This window comes from Colletes gigas, unplaced genomic scaffold (genome assembly GCF_013123115.1).
Source record: "Colletes gigas isolate AHSC1104 unplaced genomic scaffold, ASM1312311v1 Colletes_gigas_Sc00010, whole genome shotgun sequence".
Classification (NCBI taxonomy): domain Eukaryota; kingdom Metazoa; phylum Arthropoda; class Insecta; order Hymenoptera; family Colletidae; genus Colletes; species Colletes gigas.
Window position 1 is genome coordinate 4,833,780 of NW_025106639.1, and position 15,012 is coordinate 4,848,791.

Here is a 15,012-nt window from a genome sequence, read left to right on the forward strand (position 1 = left end):
GATATTGCGCCTCTTCCATTCTCGTAATAGACACCGTTACGTATGCAGACCGATTCTAGATTGCGTGTGGATGGTTCCGAAAGGATAAATTTAGAGCACCGTTTGCGCGGGGTCCCGTCACAAAACGACAAAACTCGACGCGTTACTTTTTCACTTTTTTCTCTCGACCCGTAAAGAACAAGGTTCGATCGCGTCTATGCTTTTTTCGATTCCTCGAGCAACTAGTTCGCCGAATACTCGATTCGTTAAACAATGACGCTAGATAACGCGCCGTTATTATCTGGAAACTAATATCCAGCTTTTAATTAAGAACTTATAATTAAGATTTCCGACGGGACAACGCAAAGGAATACGTATCGATTATTTTCACCGGTATTATCTTTCATCCGAAGACTTGGTCGTCCGGCGAGCAGACACAGAGTAAACTGCGCGCCCGGGAGAAATTAATTATTGGAGGGTTGTCGATTTGCTAAGCCCGCGGATTTATTGGTCGAACGAGAAGTAACCGGAGATACAATCGCGGAACTTTCGATAAATCGTCGGACCCGCTAACCGTCAATGTCGACGAACGCGTTTCGCTGTCCACGAGGACAAGATTTTCTCTTTAATTAAGCGGCCTCGTCGGCGAGAGATCGATGTATCGCGATCTAGTAGCACGGCGGAGTCTTCCATTATCAATCTTGCGATATTCGAATAAACTTTAACGTTAAGTGAATGAATTCTATCCGTTCTATAAATACGACACTGATGCATCGCTGAGCTATCCCACGTCGCTATAAATTCTGCTGTCAGTATGTACACCGATGGCACACGCCTCTTTGTAGTACTTGATGCTGCATGTACCGCCTATGCAATATCCAAAGTTGAATCGAATCTTTTCAACATTCACGAATGGTCGGTTTCTCACGGACTGCACACCCGAATCCTTCAAAATCTTCTCTTTGCCTGATACTCTATAATATCGCGATACGTCTCCTGCCCTCCCAAGCAAACATCATCGAGGCACAATCATTTTTCACAAACACGATACTTTGATTCTCGTAACTATCACGTCCCAAATATCTTTCTTCGTAAGCTTTTAAGTTTTTGGTTTCGAGCATAATATATATTTTTTTCTCGTTTATACATACGACCATGTCACTTCGTTTCTCATTGAATCCCGGTTGGCTCAACATGACACAAAGGTGGGCTTTACACCTCTATTGCCTCATGCATAAAATTCCTCGCTTTATCAGACCTCCCTGTCTCTGCAACACGGAGTATTTGAATTTTGAATTTCGGTGCCATCAACTCTCTCAGAATCCTTTCTTTCCCAAATTGCCCGATTCTTTTTCGCATTAAAGCTCGTGGCTGAAATCTATTTTATTCTGCCACAAAAGCAAAATCGTTTCTAAATATTATTTTTCCATTCCCGTTCCCGATATTCGCGCTAATTTGCTCGAAACACAGAACCGCTCGGTCTCGCTAGAAAAGCGAACGTTCGAAGCTATTGTCTGGCAATTCTTTCACACCGACAGATTTGTCTCTCTGTTAGGATTGATAATGGATGCTCTGCCGTGTGATGGTCACGGCTGTACGCAGTTTTAAACATAAATAACGACGGTTATCAGGAAATGGAAGGATATCGAGAACGCAGCGACGCCTGTCACGGGCCAAAAGATATACGGTTAACGCTTTTGCGCGATTGCTCTTCGTTCAATCAAATTCCCAGCCGGCCGACGGGGTCGCAGCGTTTCGATAAATCGAATTATCGGTCATATTTTTCGGTGGACGATTTCGTTACCGCGGACCGTGTAAGTCGCCGCGCTACATCGATGCCGATATTTCACGCAAAAGTACGCTAGATAGAATGCACACCCCCGAAACCGACTTTCTCGATCAAAAAACCCAATATTTCGCTACTCTTCCCCGCGAACCTGTTATTTTAGGCTCGCTTTGACGAATCCCCGCCCCGCGGTGATTTATCGAACGCTCGTTCAAACTCGCGGAACCGCCAGTCAACGTTCAAACTTCACCTTGAACGCACCATAAAAAACTTATATTTTTTTTATCGAGAAATTGAAACGATGGATGTTCGAACAAACGATCCAGAATAGGAGCACCGAAATATAATATCTATTTTTGTACAACTTTCACCGGTATCGAGTTTCCGCTTAAAATACCGATGCCGTCGTTAGCGTCGTCTGCGGATTCACGCGATCGTGAGAATAAATTCGATCGATCCTCGACGTTGTCGCAGCATCCGCGTCTCCTCTGCAGCGGGACATAATTTATCGCCAAGTAAGCATTGCGTAACTAACACGCCATAACTAAAGACGAGCCCTGCCCGCCACTCGACGCCACTCGAGCACAATATCGAGATGCTTTCGCTGAAACGGTGTCTCTCTGTCATTCGAGTTTACGTTGGTAAAAGGGGCTCGAGCGCTGTCGACGTTACGAGCGATTCGATCCGCGTTAACGGCAACGGGGAGAAACGTTAAGTAGTCGCTTGCACGGGGTGCCTCCTGTTTTCACCGGCGCTCCGGCTAAATGAAAGAAAATTAAACGGTACAAAGGAAACACCGTCCGACGGGGGAAAGCTTTTCGACAGGGATTTCCGCAAATTAACGTACTCGCGCGAACTTTCCGCCCCCGGTTCCTTTTTAGCGACGAATCCGAGAGACCCCGATGACCGCGATTTAATTTCAGTTCCTTTGTACGAATTCTCGCCCCCCGGCGTCGTTAAATAATTGTCGAACGAGTCCCGGTCTTGCCATATCCTTTATTCCCTCTCGTTCCATAAAAATTTCGAGACACAGCGACGTAATTATTTTCTAGAAAATAATCTTAGAATTTTAGAATTCTCGGAAGAATTATTTCCCTAGTCGCGTGAGCTATGGTAGATCGTCGCATGTCGTAAAAGATACCGGTTTTATTATTTAACGCTGCTGGTTACACCGTGTCATATTAATATTTTATTGGGCCTCCATTTCCCTGCAAAGCTGCCTTCAGCTCTCTGAACATAAACTGCACCATCTTCTCGGTGAGTTTTCAGAACCGTCGATCTTGCAAAATATTACAATTGTCGACAATTATTTTTCCATAAAATCGGTAGTTCGTATTACGGTTCGACAAACGTCTCCGCCAAATTTCGTGGCCCGGTTGCTTGCAACCTTCTACCCCCAGGCAGTCTGGTAACGGGGCCAAATTAAATTTCCGTCCGTGTTTTAGGAACGGCGAAATCCTACCAACTCTTTGTTATCGATTTGCTCCTTCCTCTTAGCGTCTGTGCTCCTTCGTTGGCGGCGAAATTGGTCCAATAAATCGCGCAACGGTTTAGCGACGTCCAGAACGCTTTATGGTTTAAAATTGCACCGGAACGATTCGGGAGCGTTAAAACGAGCAGGCTTCTTTACCGCGTGATCAAGTTGCTTCTTCGAATCGTGTCGCGCCGTTGGATCCTGCAATTAAAAATCAAACAAATTAGTCGTTTCACGGTTGAAACGCTTTCCACGCGATATTTGTTGCAGGTTTGCTTTTATTAAATATTACAAGCGCGGAGGGGAATTGTTTCGCGGGAAATAGTTCAAGGCTCGAACAATATTTAAAGTCCATTAGCGAAATATCGAGGGAAATGATTTAGAGAAGAATTCGTGTTTTATCTCTACCACGTATTTCTGTCGTTATTCTCGAGGCACCTCTCGTTAGCAATAAGTTCCCGTTCCACGTGTTCGTTAATCCAGATTACATTTTTAATCCCTTCAAATGTATTTTTTTCAATTTTTCCGCGATACATTTTCACGAGACATCCGTAGAGCTAGATATAAGTCTTTGTCGAATATTCAGTTTCATCGCATTTATAATAATATCGCGAACGCATGTAGTCCCGTGAATTACGAGTGTTTTTCGACGGTGACTCACAGAGATGCTTAATGCACACTCATATGAACCCCGACGTATCAAAAATGTCCTTGCCTTTTTCGATGAATGCGATTACGGACCATTGGCCGTACAATCGAGACACGCGTTCCCTCCCATTGTCGTTCGTACCTGTTTTTGTGGAAACCACGTAGACTGCTCATCCGTCGACGTCGACTGTTAATCGAGCAGAGGCGTTGGTTGGAGGAAGAGCGACGAGAACGGGCCGACAAACAGAAAATATCGTCGTCTTCCACAAACGGTAGGAGGAAGGCAGAGGACAGAGATTTTTCCCGACACCTGGCGCCGGAGCGGTTTCATCCGATCGGAAAATTGCCGTAAAATTGCCGCAAAAAGCGATATTTTATTCCATTCAGTGGCTCGATTTACCAACCGCGTCGGGTAGATTCTTGGGGATGTTTATGGGATTTTATGGACTCGTGTCGTGCCGTCTCCCTTATTCGATGTCGCCGAGGGGGAGGAATCTATGGACCAACGCGAGCCATGCGCACCTGGCTGGTTCCGGGCCAGCTCGGTGTCAAGGACAATAATTATTTCCACACGGCCATTATTTTACATTCTCGATAGCGTTTCGGGAGGGTTCATCAATATTTGCTCGACGCTTGTCACCCACAGGGAGCATTGTTCTTAGGATAATACGCTTGATCGATACGATGATCGGGAAATGTACAGGGCGATTCCAAGCAAGCGTCGCGAAACGCCATTAAATCTATTGTTTCCAAAATCAAGCTGGTAAATTATGGTTTGCACGATAATTTATTTTACGCCACTCAGCCTCCAATGTGTGCAACACATCGATGACAAGTTTCTTTCTTGTCGATTCACATTTTGGCAACTTTAACGGTCTGGTGTAGGAAAGGGTTAATCGCATTGGTGATTTCGCGTTTCGAAGCACGTTTCGCGATTCGAAAAGACGCGCCACGGCGGCCACGAGGGCTTTATTGGGTTCCGGCGGCGGCACGGGCGGCCGTGGAACCCGTGCCTGGCCATGATAATGGGATTAATCATGGGATTGACGCGACACGACAATGCGCCCGTTAGCGCTAGAACGGTAGCCTTCATCAGGAGGTGTCTTCAGGAATGATTATCCCGGCACGCGCTTATTATGCGGCACGTGATCGGAAGCGGGCTCCCGCGGCACGCATCGAAACGAAGTTACAACGCAATCTATCGTTTATTGTGCCGCGCGCGCGAGTCAACGAACGAAGTTTCGCGATACCGCCCCGGAACGGATTGACCCTATCCAGGTTCCCGCTCCCGCGTTCGAATCGTCTGATAAAACGTATTAAAATAAATAAAGGAGGGTACGATTATTTATTGGAGGAGACGAGGGTGCAATTGTGTTTCGCGTACAATAGAGTCTCGGGGATGTTTCTTATCGAATTGGTTACCTCGGCATTTACGCGAACTTTCAGCCACGATTTTCTGCAATTATCGAAACGACGGAGTTCGCAGCGCAATCATCGTCGTATTGTCGCTGGTTGGTCCAACTTTTGCGCCACGCGGCGGTTAAAGAAACGATATTCTCGCGGTTTCCGGGCGGAAACTTTCCACGATTTTCAACAGTTAATTGCGTTGAATCAGAATTTTCGAAAAGTTCTCTGCATTTTTCCTTTGCGCGAGGCTTCTACGCTTATTTTATAATAGAGCTCGTTTGACTATCGAGCAAAGAGGAAAGCGGCATAACGAGGGAAGATCTTGGGATCACCCTTTTCCCAGGCAGGCCTGATGAATTTATAAAATGGTAGACGTTGAGGGGCGCGGGTCGAAACATCGACGAGGAAGAATAGTTCTCGTATCGCCTTGTCATCGAAAGTTCATTTTTCGAGTTGTTGCTTAAGGGTAGGGGAAAATGGCGAACTTCCAGGCAGCCGGGTCTCGGTGCATTGAATAAAATACGAGCCCTTTGGTCCCCGAACGCTGCTCTAAATCTTACATTGTTCCGTAAACTTTGCCATCGGTCTTCCTCGTTTGCAAATAGCTTCCGACAGACCGCCCTGGTTTCGTGTCGTTGATGCCGACGGAACACGACTCGCCAAATTGGCTTTCGTTTCAATCTAATCATCCCTTTCCAAACAAGCAACTTTCTCGATTCGTCGATAAAAGTAGCATAAATCATTTAAATTTTCATCCTCGATGTATTACAAATATCAAGTTTTATTCACCTTGCGAAAGTTCGCTAATGAATGTACCGAAGTAATTGTTTTCGCAGAACTTATATTATATTTTAAAGAATTCGCCGAGAAAGTTCTCAGATGTTTTCCCCGTAAAAGTACCGCGGGAACAGAAAACGTTTCTGTATTTAAAAACAAAAGGAGTTAACTGTCCTTTTCGAATCCCCTTAAAAATTCCGTTTCACGATGAATCGTAAAGCAGCGCTGCATCAACTCTTCTTATTTCGTTCGCGATGGATCGAAAAAAAGCACGCGGCGGCACGGGATACTTACTTTTACCTTGTTCCACGGCGCAAACAGCGAGATTTAACCGAACGCCCATGAATAATTTAAAAGAAGTCTGAGCGATATTAGCGATTCTCTCGTTCCATTCTCTCGTCTCGGATTTTAAACATCAAAGAACACGACGGGGCGGATTATTATTCCATCGTTATACCTTTAACTGAAAAGTTAGGCGCATAAAATATGCGTGGAGTACGATAACAATCGTGGATAGTTATACCGTGATAACGAATGTACATTGATCTTTGTTAAAAACAGCGAATTTTCATTGGTGATTCTCCGGACCGTGAGATTTATAAATAAGTCATTTAAAAAAGAAAAAAAATAGAAACGTACGCGCGAAGAGAATCCTCCGGTGAATTTTTCGCTCTCTCAGTCACAGCTCGAAGGGAAAATGCGCTTAGCGGTCCTTTATCCGTGAGCTAAAAGGTACAGGGAGTCTCTTAACCTTCTGACGGGCCGATCATTACGTCTCATGATACTCTCACCGGCCGTTGAGAAATTATGAAGCGAACAAGAAGATCGTGGCCGATTCACCGTGTGCAGGAAACCGTGCTGTATCCATGAACCGTTCGACAAATCCGAATCTGACTGCGTTATTCCTGAAGGCTCCTTGGCGCGTGTCAAAACACCAGTACCAAGAACGGAAATAGCCAAAGGACGACGATCGTCGGTGGAACAAGAGCGAGGGAACGAACCAAACCGGGAGGGAAAGAGGGCGCGTAACCCAGCGAAATTATCGAATAACTCACGCTAGGACGATCATCGCGATTCGGGAACGGTTATTGTTGTCGACAATAGCGCGCGAAACAATACTCTGGCCGCCGACAAAAAGGTCAACGATGCACGCTCGCGCTGGATTCAGGCCAAATACATAGTTTCCGAGCTACGAAACCCCGTCACAAGCTAATCTACGAAGTTTATTAACATCGCGAACCCTTTTGCTCCCCCCCCTCGTGGTAAATAGAACTTTTGACATTTTTCTGTAGCGCGATATTCCTGGAAAAAGAATCCGAAAACAGTTGTATCGATTATCGCTGTGTATTTTTTAGACAATACGCTGGAACAGGGATGTTTTTCAATACCCGCAACAAAAGCTCGCGACGCTTTGTGGAATTTTGTCGTTGCTATTTTGGAACGTGCTCTGCCAACGGAAAATATTAAAACGAAATTAATTTCTATTTTTTTTTACAATCGAATTACATCAACGTTCTATGGAAGTCTCTACTGTAATTATCGAGGTCCTCGAAGGGCTCGTGGTAGCTTCGACCGTTTATTGCGCTCGGTGTTAATTGGACAAATTGATCCTTCTTTTCTCGGAGTTCCCAGTGGAAACTTTGCGGAGTTATAATAGAACGATCCGTTTCGCGGACAATATTATTTCTTGCGCGGAATACACGCGGGTTTGGACACCGAGCCTGTTCCTCTGGAAGCGGGAACTCCCACACGATCGTGCCCTATCAGCTGGATTATCGAGTTGCGGACTCTCGAGCTCGACGAGAGTTGGGGATCGCTAAGTACGTAACACGCTTTGAACTTACGAGTGTGTTCGATGGCCAGACGAATACCAAAACTGGTTTCGTGGTCGCGTAAACCCCTTAGCTAAACGATAAAAAGACGATTTTCTTCCTTTTTATAAACATGGAAGAAACAATATCTCCTTTGGTCACGATAAATGGGGTACCCTATAGCGTATAGTGTATGATATTTTTATTTCTGCAACATGTTGTTTCCAGAAAACACTGCAGAGGAGAACGCAAAAAGTACCATAGTAAATGTAATGCTTTATGCGTCGTACCATGTTTCGAAATTTTTAACACACAGACGTTGTTTATTTTAATTAACTTTTACATAAAATGGTAGAACGTTCCGTAAACTAACGTAGAATAATAATTGTCCCAGCTTCCGTGAGCGTGTTTAATTTCAAGCGCGCCATGGTCAGAGGGCTAACGAGGTAATTTACATCAAGTACTTCATGCTCATTCGGAGAAAACAATGATGGCTTATTAAGTTTACTCGACACACCCGCGCACCATTGGAAAGTAGCTGAATTCTAATTACGTTTCCTTTGTTCTTTTTTTGCGAGACGTTCGAGCTTCGAACAATTTCCAACGAAACATTCGCGATCGACGAATCGGTACGATGGATCGAGGAGCTTTCGTTTAAACCCTTCCGCGATCATCTCGGGCGAAGGGTTCCGGGCGATCGGAGTTTAAAAAAGAAAATAAAAGAGAAAATTGTTGCGAGCGATGGCTCGTTCGGATACGTCCTCGACAATGAAGGGGTTAAAGGAGGAATAAAGGATTTTGGCGAAAGTTCGCTTTTCCCGACTATGGACGAATTATTTGCTCCGCGTGGCAGGGACAGCGAAGATCCAAAATCGTATTTGCCATTCCCATGATTATTTGGCCCGAGCCCCGGCACCGTTTCTTTCTTTCGTTCTTTTCCCCAACTTTTTTTCTTTCCCCTTCATCCTTCACCGAGGCCCTTTTATAGATGACCAATAGCGTGGGTTGTGTCTGGCCTGAATGGGATGCTCCTTTGGGACCGGTTGCATTCTGCCCTAAGAATGCACTTTTCTGCTCCGGTGAAATGAGCCGAGGTAATTTCGGTTCGTTGCCTCGAGATCGAGCGCGGGACCAAGGGAACGAAACCAGCCGAATAATGGGGCAGAAAGGAGTAAGTTTACCGAAGACGACATCGATCTCGCAATTCCCTTTTCACCGCTCACCAATCGGGGAAACTCGATCGATCCACGGGATCGATCGCCGCGGAACGAACCCGAACGACGTTCTCCTTCTGCTTCGTGCGTATCTGTCTCTGACGAAGCCACCGAAGCTTCCTCGAACACGATTACGCTCTTCGTCGAATCTTAAGGGTTATTGTCTGCCTGCGTCATTATTCGTTACGCTTTATCGCGTTCATCTCCAAGGATCAACGTGTGTACGCCACCGGCGACTTCTTCTATCGACTCTATTGGATGTTTTCATCAAACAAATTCATTTTATTTTCACCTGGTACAAGCAGGGGTGCGCTTATTTGTTTAATATGGTACATGCAATCGCAGGCTTCGGCGATTCAGCAAAGAAAACTAGTTTGGGGTGGAAAATTGCGCCGGTTAGGAGTCCCGTTACGCGGTCTCCGGAGTTCGGTAAGTTGAAATGAAAACTATCTCCCGGCATTCTTTCAGTCCGCGGCGTATACGACGAAATTTTATCAGGATCGCTTGTTCCAGCGAACACGACGGGCCGAAAGTTTCCCGAATCGAGAAAATTGGAAACCCCGCTGCTTACCTGTTCGTTATCCGAGACTAGGTATCCTCGAAACTTCGAAGGCACGCGAATATGACGGACGGGGGAAATTGAAACAGTGCCGGGACCATCGTAGAAAATTCTCTTCGAGGAAGAAACAACATAAAACGCGAGCCAGTTACTTCGCTCACTGACGTTTCGCTTTGAAGCAAGTTTTCCAATTATATCGACTTCGAATTTTCATCCCTCGTTCGTTCTTCGTAAATTGTACTCTTTTACGTGAGAAACTTCATCCGCGAATTCCGACTGCGATATTAATATTCGATCCAACGAAGAATGTCCTCCGATTTTCAATTCACTATTGTGTACACGGCCCACGAGCTTCCAAGTTTCCATCATTAACGAACGTAACGAACGTAACGAACGTTCGAAGTATCAAAAATGCGACTACTGTATTGTTACTTTCCACGAGAATAATGCGTTTTAGAAACGCGTAGGTATTTGTTAAGTTGTGCTCCTCGCTGTATTGGGAGTACGCGGTGTCCTCGAAGTTCCGTTCGAGGAGAGACACGCCCCAAATAAAAGGGCCAGCCAATGGGGTGGTCCAAGGTGGGGTCGTGCGCGAAATTAAAATATCCTTCGGTGGTGATCATTCGAGATACTTTGGTAACGATGCACGTGAACGTACGAGCGCGGTACGACGCGAGTGTGTTTGTGGCGTTCCGTGAGCGTACCAAGGGTGGTTCCAACCCCTCGCGGAGGGTGCGGCAACCCTTCGAATCAGCCAGATACGCCGGACATATGCTGAAAGAGAGAGAGATGCGCATTGTATTATTCACGAGCCGCTCGTGAGATAACGTTACCCAGATTTTTAATACGAGGGTCTGGCCACGCTCCTCCTCGCGCTGCCTTGGTAACATTGTAATGGGATTAGTCGCGTTATTAGGGGTTTAAAATCACGGACGTGTTTTCGCTGATCTTTCGCGTGCTCCCGAGGCATCGTAGGGCGATTAACACCGCGACTTTCACCCGTTACAACCGGTGTTTCTGGAAACAAGTGTTTCTCATTTCTTAAAACACAATTTTCCATTGTAAATGTCTTCCAAGAGTCGACAAATTTTCATCGAGAATCAATCGTCCGTACGGTTATCGCGCGGTTATTAATAGTCGAAAGTTACAGTTCAGGAAGTAAATATACCACTCGAGGGAAACCTCGTTAATGACACAGAGGTGACTGTAACTATGGCCGTGGAACGGGACAATTCGTGCGAGTTTGTAACTGCTTTCGTCGGTCGCGCAGCAGGTGCGAAAGGGGGGTCCGGGGAGTCCATTCGCACGAAAATTTAACACGAATGACGAAGTGGAAACCGTGGACGATAGCGATACTGGTCGGCCCGAATGGACGTTTCACGTTAAATATTAATTTTCCGCTTTGTGAGCACCGTGGGCGCCGTTCGCGACACGCTCGATAAAGCACCTACGAATAATCAAGAAATTAGACCGCGGCGCTGTTGCGACTTGCACCCGTGCGCGCATATGCAGCCGCGTTTCGGCTGCACCGGGCACTAGGTTAAATCGTTTAATGCCAAAACGTTGTCGTTTCATGGCCCGTTTTATGTTCCATCTCTCCCGTGGCGCACGACGAAAAGTAACGGATTAAAATTTGATCAAAACCCACTTCTTTAATACATAATACGTGGAGGGTCCTCGCAAAAAGGGGGAACGCCGTTCCAAATTAATTTCGAGTTAACAATAATTTCTCTGAGTTTTACATTTGAGGTGAAACAATTCGTCGGTGGTGAATATAGTCTGTCGATAAATTTTAATCGTTTAGACGTGGTTCAATTACAACAATTATTGGTATTTAGGAGGCTCGGTATGATGCTTGCGGTTTGTCGAATAGGGCGTTGCTGACGTCTTCAGATCATGCAGTATTATATCGTTCCGTTTATGTCAAAGAGCTTTATCGGTAAGCCCCGCCGCTCTCGAACCGAAATGTTTCAAGGATTCAATATCGAAGTTGCAGTCCGCGTTTCAAACTTGCATTTCATAAGTCTATACAGGGCTCGGTATAACTTGCGCAGCGGTGAGTAGTTTGTTTTATGGACTCGGTTGGGAAACGATACGCGGATGCATCGGCAATTTCCGAGCCGAGTGTCTTCCGTGGAAATATTTAATATCCGCGGGCATAGTTTCGGGACTATGTAACCGGGGGACAATTCGACAATAAGTTCTCGGAGCATGTGTCTCTCCCGATGGCGACGATTGAACGCAGACCACCCCTATCCGTCGCATAACTGGGATCGTTTGAATTCTCCATCGCGAAAAAGTCCCACAGATTGCGTAGATTTTCGCGACAGATCTATAACTCTCGTTGCACAGGCTATGAACTTTACAGCATTTACATAACTTTGAGCCAATATTTGTCTATGAACGTTGGAGTTATTAATCACGGGAGTATTTTGAACGGAACTCTGTTTAACAGTTTTGTTGTCGAATCGACGAATGATTCGATTTGTATTTCCCGATTTGAGAGATTAGTGCTTCAAAATCTCGTTAGAAAAGTACACGGAGGCCGGGCGGTACATTTTCCACGAATGCAAATCGTCGAATGGAAAGGAAAGAAAAGAGCGGCCGCCCCTCAGGTAGACTGGAGATTCAATTTGGATCTCCTGAGCTGTTGAATATCGATGCGGGAGGGGAACGAAATTACCTCTCAAACGACTTCGGTACGCTGTCGTTTTGTGCAAGCTTTTAAAACAGCAGAGAGGTACTCCTCTATCGTGAATTATATTTTTCTTTGATAGTTTCGAGGAAACGCATATTCCACGTCACGAACACTAGTTAATTCATAATACAAATTCTGTTCGATTTCACATCTTCAAGTATTGTTGTTTCTTCTTCTATGGATTCGTTCATTCATCATCGACTTGGTAGTGGACGTTTGAAAATTTATTTACGAAGATGGTAGATTTTATACTCGAAGCCGACGGATCAGCAAAAAAGTGTTCTCAAAAGTAATTTAACTTCGCGTTTGAAAATTATTAGCGACACTTTCTTTAACCGCCTTGGAAACCTGCATCAACTCCTCTCAGAAGCTTATCTTGATTGACCGTACAGATTCTTCAGCACGTACCGCAGAAATCTAGGCGATTATCGTCGACGACGAGAAAAGCGTACCCCATTGTTCCTCTCCTCAGTCGACGAAAATGGCGTTCCATCTTCTGGAAATCAACATCCAGGGATTCAGATAGGGAATAAAAATTAGTTGCATTTACACTTGAAACTTCATCGTTGCTTCTGTTAAAAGACACAGAACATCCATCACCCAACTATTAGACTTTTTCTCATCAATTCCAACAGACCACGAACTGTCGACGATCTCAAAGCAAACATCACTCGTGTTATCAATGAGATAATAACCATCAGAGTTTATTTTTTCTGAAAGAATCTGAGGTTCGTTTCCATCGATTTAAAGTCGTGTTTCGAGAAGAAGAGGCCTGAAAATAATGAGCAAACGACGCAGGGGTTGGCTCGCGGGCCAATAATAGTGGAAGGATGGGTAGTCGCGGCGCAGTATAAAGTTTCCGGACGTATTAGCCACCCGTCGAATTAGCGTTGCGAGAAAATGCCCTACTCGGTGTCGATCCCAGGGGAAGCGAGCCGCTTGGTCCCCGGTTCCGTTGGGGTGAACTGAAAGGGGGCACCCTTGGAAAAGGGCGGGGCCCCGTACAAAAGGGGCCCCGAAGGAAACCAACCCCTGGGTGGAGTTAGCACCCCGTATATATTCTTGAGTCGTGGTCCTGCAGGGTGTAGAGCACGGTGTACCGTCGTGTCGCGAAGATCTAGCGCGTCCGTTCGTCTCCCGGAGGCGCCATTTTGCGTCGTTGAAAAAGTGAAATCCAGTGAATCGATGGGATAATCCGCGCGTCGATGCTTCAGTGATTAGCGGGATTGTTTGGTGTTTCGAGACCAGTGTGCACGCTAAACGAGGACTGTAAACAAAAAGTTAACACGTGACGAACATGTCGCGTAGCTTCCTGGTGGACTCCCTGATCGGCAACAATTCGCCGCCCGCGTACCCGTTGCCCTACTACGGGAACCAATTACCCAGTTACATGTTCAACTTCTTCAACCTGGGATTGGGCTACCAACCGATCAGGCCTGTCCCCAGGCCACCCACCATGCCCGTACCGGTTCCCATCAGTCCTCCGGCCTTCGGAGCCTTGCCTGCTCCTGGACAGAGCCCACCGTCGCCTTTGAACACCTCCGCCAGTAGACTATCAGGTAAATATCGAATACAATACAGTCGCTGATCGCGAGTTCCGTGTTACCGAACCGTGATTTTTCAGACGTTTCTGCGCCGAGCGAGTCGCCGTCGCGCAACAGCACCCCGACGCCACCACCGAAGTCCCCGAACTCCACCAACAGCAGCTCGAAGAGGATTAGAACAGCGTTCACGAGCACCCAGCTGCTGGAGCTGGAGCGAGAGTTCTCGTCGAACATGTACCTGTCGCGGCTGAGGCGGATCGAGATCGCGACGAACTTGAGACTGTCCGAGAAGCAAGTGAAAATTTGGTTCCAGAATCGCCGGGTGAAATATAAGAAGGAGGATCTGCCCGCGGGGCAGAATCAGAAGTGTTGCTGTCTGAGAACGTGCGGCAAGAAGAAGGAGGGCTGCGACGACGAGTCGTCCAGAAAATGCGACCGAGAGGAGGACGCTGGAAAGTCGTTGAAGAACGAGAAGGTCGAAGCACTCGAGAAGCCCGTCGATGCGATCGGCCACGAGGAATCCTCGGATCCGCCGGTGGATCGTTTCGAGCAATCGATCGCGTATCAGTCGGACAGCCCGCAGTTCCGCTGGGACGCCGAGGAGAAATTAAATCGTCCCGGTTACAAGAGGGATGCGCACAATTTGTCCAGGGTCTCGAAAAGGTCCAGCGGGGACGCTCGAGACCCGACGGACGACAAAAGGAGACGAATCGATGGGACGTACGTTTATCGGAACGCGATTCAGAATGGCGTCGTCAGTCCTGTGTTTAGGAACGTGGAGTGCACCAAGCACACCGTCGAAAGAATCGTTAATTCGTAGGGAATAAAACGTGCACGGATCGTAGAAAAGAACGATCCGGATTATAGATTTTAACGGCTATCGGATATTATTGTAAATAAACTAGCGCTTTGTAAATTTTGTAGATATATTTTTGTACGATTCGAAAGAACAAGGATGGAAAAATGACACTGTATATTTTTAATATTAATTTAAGGGGAATAAAATGGATCGTTTGAATTTATCTGAATACCTTCCATGATAATTTGCCCTTTCACGATTGATTTTCTATTTTTAAACGTTTACCCGAATATGTTATTTAATCATTTAGTTTCGC

The 15,012-nt window shown here is 46.1% G+C and overlaps 1 protein-coding gene across 1 annotated transcript; it reads left to right on the forward strand.

Annotated features, from left to right (window-relative positions):
- Positions 1 to 13,650: 13,650 nt before the first annotated feature.
- Positions 13,651 to 14,717, forward strand: LOC122397912 (GS homeobox 1-like). The gene is made up of 2 exons (XM_043397409.1): positions 13,651 to 13,912; positions 13,978 to 14,717. The coding sequence occupies exons 1-2, from the start codon at positions 13,651 to 13,653 to the stop codon at positions 14,715 to 14,717; spliced, it is 1,002 nt and encodes a 333-aa protein (XP_043253344.1).
- Positions 14,718 to 15,012: the final 295 nt, after the last annotated feature.

Bases quoted from the DNA above. Each gene is read 5' to 3' on its own strand.
- LOC122397912 (XM_043397409.1), top strand. From the start codon at position 13,651: ATGTCGCGTAGCTTCCTGGTGGACTCCCTGATCGGCAACAATTCGCCG. The intron at 13,913-13,977 runs GTAAATATCGAA...GTGATTTTTCAG, and splicing joins CTCCGCCAGTAGACTATCAG to ACGTTTCTGCGCCGAGCGAG.